The sequence below is a fragment of the Syngnathus scovelli genome, chromosome 14 (assembly GCF_024217435.2).
Source record: "Syngnathus scovelli strain Florida chromosome 14, RoL_Ssco_1.2, whole genome shotgun sequence".
NCBI lineage: Eukaryota > Metazoa > Chordata > Actinopteri > Syngnathiformes > Syngnathidae > Syngnathus > Syngnathus scovelli.
The window spans coordinates 15,363,516-15,370,239 of record NC_090860.1 but is presented as its reverse complement, the minus strand read 5'-3'; the positions used below and the strand labels follow the sequence as shown (position 1 = coordinate 15,370,239).

The 6,724-nt window shown below is 44.2% G+C and overlaps 2 protein-coding genes across 3 annotated transcripts; both read left to right on the top strand.

Annotated features, from left to right (window-relative positions):
• The first annotated feature begins 184 nt into the window (after positions 1-184).
• Positions 185-1,983, top strand: lamtor3 (late endosomal/lysosomal adaptor, MAPK and MTOR activator 3). The gene is made up of 7 exons (XM_049741073.2): positions 185-325; positions 547-594; positions 810-844; positions 1,015-1,073; positions 1,169-1,302; positions 1,452-1,515; positions 1,729-1,983. The coding sequence occupies exons 2-7, from the start codon at positions 586-588 to the stop codon at positions 1,800-1,802; spliced, it is 375 nt and encodes a 124-aa protein (XP_049597030.1). The 5' UTR covers positions 185-325; positions 547-585; the 3' UTR covers positions 1,803-1,983.
• A 247-nt stretch (positions 1,984-2,230) lies between these two features.
• Positions 2,231-6,358, top strand: terf1 (telomeric repeat binding factor (NIMA-interacting) 1). Of its 2 annotated transcripts, none has more exons than XM_049741061.2 (13): positions 2,231-2,489; positions 2,766-2,861; positions 2,954-3,081; positions 3,218-3,454; positions 3,552-3,661; positions 3,896-3,960; positions 4,034-4,127; positions 5,094-5,158; positions 5,229-5,323; positions 5,405-5,460; positions 5,609-5,685; positions 5,836-5,879; positions 5,967-6,355. In XM_049741061.2, the coding sequence occupies exons 1-13, from the start codon at positions 2,339-2,341 to the stop codon at positions 6,117-6,119; spliced, it is 1,371 nt and encodes a 456-aa protein (XP_049597018.1). In that variant the 5' UTR covers positions 2,231-2,338; the 3' UTR covers positions 6,120-6,355. The 2 variants fall into 2 exon arrangements, with proteins under 2 accessions (XP_049597018.1, XP_049597020.1); XM_049741063.2 differs by having other exon boundaries at positions 2,248-2,397; positions 2,777-2,861; positions 5,967-6,358.
• Positions 6,359-6,724: the final 366 nt, after the last annotated feature.

Genomic DNA, 6,724 nt, shown 5'->3' with positions numbered 1-6,724 from the left:
GCACGCCATGGTCATGTACCGTATGTTTGACACAGACGTTCCAAAAAAAAATGTCTGAGCTCACAGCGCGCATCTGTAGTGTTTATTTCTCTAGATCTATGGTCGCGGTAGCTCTGGTGCACGCACGCATAGCCTTCTCTTTCCCTTGCGCAAATTGCGCAGCTTTGACGTTCGACAAGTGTCCTTCGCTAAGCGGAAAGAAAACAAGCAGGTCATGTGACGTGCGCCTGATCGTCTCATCTGTGCTGGTGGTGAGAGCGAGTGGCTCCAGTAGTTTTCGTTTCGCCGAGCCCACTTCTGGATCCATTAACCCGAGGGAGGCCTGGTATGTGGTGGAGTCATCTCACGCCACGCTCCGAAAGCACATTTAGTTCACCTATGTCACGTATTCAGCTCGTGTTGCTTATTTGACCCAGTTGGTGGGAAAAAGGACCGAAGTGGGTCGAGTTAGCGTTCACTTTAGCATCCACGAATGTGCTTGGTCAACTTCCATTTGTGTCATTCATTGTTGAACATTTCTCATGGTTTCCTTTCGATTGTCGATAGAAAGCGTGAATGACACCGTGAGTAGACAGAGCGACCACCATGGCTGACGTGAGTATTTCGAGCATCATACGTGGTTCTTACTCTTAGCGCAGATGTTTTCAGAAAGCAGCATAGGTCGTCAGTCAATGAGACAAGTTGAGAACCATGCACATTTCAACCATGGTTGGTAGGAACGGAGCTCTTGTCCAACTCCCTGTATACAGTAGTGATATGTACAGTAGATTTATGGTTCCTTTCCATGATCCAACCTTTTTCTTTTACAGGACTTGAAAAGATATCTGTACAAACAGTTGCAAAGGTATGTGACATCATTTGACTATATACGTATGGATGTATGTGCGTCAACGTATTGAAGTTTGACATGACGTGCGTTTTCACTTGGGTGTTATGATTCCCTAAATCGTTGGTTGAATTTGATTGGCGACTCCATTTGTTTTTGTCTCTTTACGGCACCTGTTGCGTCTGCAGTGTTGAAGGTCTTCACGCAATCGTGGTTACAGACAGAGATGGAGTTCCAGTTATCAAAGGTATTCAAGCAAATGCTTGGACCCTCTGGACACGTTTGCTCAAAAATCTGTTCTTCTGTAGCTTGCCGATTTCTTTTTCTCCATTCTTCCTGCAGTTGCCAATGACAATGCTCCGGTGCATGCGCTGAGACCAGGGTTCTTGTCCACGTTTGCTCTGGCAACAGATCAAGGAAGCAAACTGGGCCTCTCCAAAAACAAGAGTATTATCTGCTACTACAATAGCTACCAGGTCACAATGTTTCTTTTCTAATATAGTACTCCCGAGAAGACAAGAGAAAAAATGAGGCTAATGAATCATCATCATCATCGTTACATATCCTATCATGGTTTTCTTGTGTCCTCTTAGATCATGATCTGATATGTCTCTGTGTTCAATAGATTGTGCAGTTCAACTGGTTGCCTCTTGTCATCAGTTTCATCGCCAGCGGCAACGCCAACACAGGTAAACAACAGTTTGTTTGTTGTCCCATGAGTAAGGCGTGCCTAGCTCCCGTCCTCAAGGGGCGCTGTCTTGCCTGTTTTCCATGTCTTCCGCAGGAAGACGTGCAAAGCTGGCAGGACGGCTCCCCTTGAGGACTGATTTTGATTGATCAAGTTTTGGCCTCTTACAGTGACATTGTGAGCTGAGCTTTGTTCCTCTCTGTCTTTTTCTCAGGTCTCATCATGAGTTTAGAGAAGGAGTTGGCTCCACTAATAAATGAGCTGAGGCAGGTAGTCGAAGTGACATAAAGTGTGAGCGACATCAAAGCCTCGAGGGTCGATCGACATCAGGAATCCCCCCCCCCCCCCCCATTGATTGTATCGGAGTCCCTTCAATCATGATTTAACATCAACGCTTTGTGCTGTGTTGTAAACAAGGGTTTTGGGTTTAATCTGATACTGGTCATCTGAATAAAAGTTGTCATGCATACCAGGTTTTGTTGATGTACAATTGTAGTCATGCTCAATTCTGCTACAACTGCTTCATTTGCGATTTTGTTGATTTTGCTTCCACGTATTATACATAAAACAGTACCACGCGCTGATCTACAAATATACATGTCTTATCCCTGAAAATGGGACAATTCCAATCGTCCACCCGCCTGTATTTACGCAGCCGAGACTGTGAGGGGCGCTAGAGGTTTTTCGTAACGTTTCCGACAAGGTTTCCCGCCGAAAACTAAACAGGCAAGTAGCAGGAAGCAACAAGCCAGCAACAAGCCAGCGGGTGCAACGCTTCAACAACAACAACAACAACAACAACAACAACAACAACATCAACAACGATGAACACGACTCCGAATGACGATTGTAACAGCAGCCAGGTCACCGCTGTGGTCTCCAAGTGGGTTGTGGACTTTCTTTTTAACACTCTTTGTCGACGTTTTAAAGAGAGAAGTCATGATGCCTTCAATGACGCCATCTCCACTTATGAATGTGAGTTGTTTTCATTTGACTTGACTAATTAAGCCCTAGGCTTCGTCTCCCTCCTTGCACTGTTATTGCTGTAATAGCATGTACTAAACAATCAACTCAACGAAAGCAACTGTGCAAAAAGTGTTTCCCCCCCAGTCATCCACAGCGCATGTCTGAACACATAGTGGTTGCTTTTACCTGAATAACTGGTTATCCATGCATGCATGCATGCATCCATCCATCCATCCATCCATCCATTATGATATGCTGGAGCCTATGATCGTTTTCCTCTCCCAGCCCTTTCTCAGACACCAATATTTGAAGGAGGAAGCTCACAGGAGAAAACGCTAATCTGCGCTTTCCTTGCTCGGGTCATGCAAGGCAAGAAGCTGGGTAAGACTGACTCCCTCCCCAACACCCAGCCAGCCACCCACCGACCCACCTTTGTGTACCTTTCATTTGACCTTTCGTCATCACCCCTCCAGACGTCCGATTTAACGACGACGATGACGCGATGCCTCTTATGTCAGCGGCCAAAACCTGGGTTCACCTCAAAGATGCTGTGGAGGATCAAAGATTGTATGAGAATATCACAGCTCACCTCATCGTACAGGTGATCCTGAAGTGGGCGAGGAACTGCAAAGAGAGCAACAATAGTTTGATGTTGTTGACAAACATTCAAATGGTTTCCCCCCCACTGAGCCGTTTGGATTGTGCAATTTCACGTGACATTTTTGTGTCTTTGTCAGGCTGTAGCCTTGTGCTTGGAGAAAGGCCAAAGAGCGCAGGCGTCCGGTGCCCTGCGGTGGTTCGACGAGCACGTCGAATACCCGCATAAAGTGGCAGCCAAACTCGCCAACATTGTGTCGCACATGGACACCTACCACCCTTACCTCACCATGTTCAATTTCGATCGACTGCTGGAGGTGGTTCAGACCTTCCTGGACGCCTACCTGGCCAAGAATCCGACCGACTTCCTTGCCAATGTTGGCGCGCCCACCGCAGGCTTTTTTTCTCACGAGGGTCCTGCTTTGGAAAGGTATGTAATATGAGGAGAGCTGATTATTATTGTCTGTCTCTCAGGAAGCCGTCAAGAAGATCCAGTGTTCCAGCAGTACGGATGCCACAGACGGCGTGGCCGCTGAAGACAAGTCTCTCTTGGAGAAGGTGGACCACGCGAGACTCGAGACCAAGTAGGAAATGATCCGCTCGTGTCAGTCGGACTGACGATTTCTACAAAAACAACTGTCATCCAGAATAAGTCGTCGTTGCCAGATATTAAAACCTCTACATTCGATTGCGGTCATAAATCTTCAATCGTTCTTTTGCAAAATAACCCCTCGAGTTAGCCCACTTGAAGAGCTCTCAGAGGCTCAATTGGACAAGCCGCGTCGCTTTGTAAAATGTTGCCTTTCACACTTTTGTAGGACAGAAGCAAATCTCCAAGTTAGCAAGAAGCTGCGAGTGTCCCTCCAATGGCAATCGGTCAACAGTGAGTTGTGGCACTGAGCCTTTGTTTATTGCTATTTGGAATTCTCTTCCATGAGCACAAATGTCACCCACAGAGTTATTGTCCACCGACTTGTCGACTGATGCGGACAAGCAAAGCGTGGAGGCCTTACAAGACACCACTCTCGCTGAAGAAGAAGAAGACGTTGAGTATGGACCGTAAATGCTTTCAATGCGCACCAAATTGTCATGACAGCCGAGCAAAGCTCTTACGATTGCATTCACATGAATAAAAATAGCTATCCTAATCGGAGCAGAGCTTTTGTTACATCTCAAATATTGAGGAAGCTACCGTATTTTCCGGACTATAAGTCGCTCCGGAGTATAAGTCGCACCAGCCATAAAATGCCCCAAAAAGTGAAAAAAACATATATAAGTCGCTCCGGAGTATAAGTCGCACTTTGGGGGGCAATTTATTCGACAAAATCCCACACCAAAAACAGTCATGAACGAGCAACAACAGGCTAAACAATAGCAACAACAGGCTAAACGATAGGTATGCTAACGTGACAAATACAAACAAAGAGCTGAGAACGGGCCTGACGTAACATATAGAGTGATTAAGGACAACTATTACATGAATAACATGTTTATAAAACCATCGGTGTCACTCCAATTCATTAAATAGCAACAACAGGCTAAACGATAGGTATGCTAACGTGACAAACACAAACAAAGAGCTGAGAATGGGCCAAATAATAATAAATAATAATAATAAATATAAGGAGCAAAAATAGAGCAAGTGTACATACAGCAGACAGTGGACTTGGATATGGTGCTTTAAAGTGTTAATTGCTTTATTTGATGTTTTCTCTATTTTTTATGTTTTGAATATGTTCAAGATAAAGATATAAAAGCATGTGAAGTGATCAACTATACTAAAAATAACATGGGAAGTGGTCAACTATACTTGTAAGTAAGTGGACTTAATGCTCAAGTAAAAATTTGTGAAATAAAACATATATAAGTCGCTCCTGAGTATAAGTCGCCCCCCCACCCAAACTATGAAAAAAAGTGCGACTTATAGTCCGGAAATTACGGTAAATGTCTCACCAGTCAAGCATTTTGGACCACCTCCAATAGCGTTCATTCAACGTTTTTCTTTACTTGCCCTAGACCGAAACGTAAGGTTCGCTCGTCAAAAAGCACCGCCGCCTCTGGCAGAAGACTGTTCTCCAGCAGTGAGTTTAGTTTGTTCTGTTTATTGGCTGTATTCATTTTTTGAAACGGTAATACATATCCTGCAAACAGATTGCTCACAGATGGACGCATCGCCGAAACCCGCAGCGACGGCACGTGACGCAAAGACAACAGCAGCAGCAGCAGCAGCAGCAGCAGCACCTCGGGTGGGTATGCTGCTAATTCATGGATTCGGAGAACTCGACATGACAATTGCAACAATTCCAATGTCCTTTTGTGTCTTGTAGAACGTCCGCTTGTCCGCTGAAGATAAAGCCGGCCCGTCGGGGGAGACGGCTGCAACGTAAAGCTTCCTTATGACAATTGATTTACGTGGTCGGAGGCGTTCGTTCTTGCTCTTCGTAAATGCAAAGACAACAGGGGACTTGACTCGTGTTAAAACCATAGCAATGACCCATTTTATTCTTTGATTTTACATAACCCCCATACAGGGCAAAACGCAAACTTTTGTCCTCTCCAACAAATACGTGGGAGCAGGATGCTCAGATGAAGCCACCGGCCAAGAAAGGTATTTGACGTGACTCTCTCTCTCACGCGCTCGCTCTCGTTTGGATTGTTGCCAGCTCAGTTCAAAAACCATGCAGACGCTCCAAACATGTCCAATTCCACACATTGGTTGAGGCCATTCCATTTCAACTGGTGCTTTTCTGTTTTGTAGATCTCGACACTTCTGTCGTCAGTCCGCAGCGCAGGACTCATCGGGTTAGTTGGAGCGAGGGAGGGAGGGAGGGAGGGAGGATACGTGGTGCTCTTTTTCCAAACGTACTGATTTCTATACGCATCTTGTAGAAATGGACTCGCGAGATGGACCTTAGGCTGTTGCAGGGTGTCCGCCGTCATGGCAAAGGCAAGTGGAGGAGCATCCTGCAGGATTATGACTTTGAGGGCCGCACCGGGGTGATGCTCAAAGACCGCTGGAGGATTCTGGAGAAGCTCCACTGAGCTAAGAAGATCAAAGGGACAAGCCTACCTCTCTATGGGTGCCTTCTATTGTACATAGTCTGTGGTTTTTGTGTATATATATATATATATATATATATATATATATATATATATATATATATATATATATATATATATATATATATATAATTGGTAGGGTTCTTCAAAGATAACGTGGCTGCAAAGTGTCATGTCTCGATGTTTCCCCCACCAAGGAAATGTCCGTTCCTTGCTTCTTTTTTTTTTTTTTTTTTCGCAGAATAAAAAATTTTCAAATAACAACCGGTGTTTGGCTCCATCTATTTTGTACTGCTTCTTCTGGGTTGGGTAACGGTAGCGGCAGCTTCAGCAGGGAAGTCTAGACTCAATTTCATACATTTATATTCCTTTATTTAATTTCTTGTCTCTCACAGTTTTATTAATATTATTATTGGTATTATTATTATTAATAGTAGTAGTAGTTACAATGAGTCAGTAAAACAATTCATATTATATTTGTATTTATATTATATTTATATTCCTTTATTTAATTTCTTGTCTCACAGTTTTATTAATAGTATTATTATTAATAGTAGTAGTAGTTACAATGAGTCAGTAAAACAATC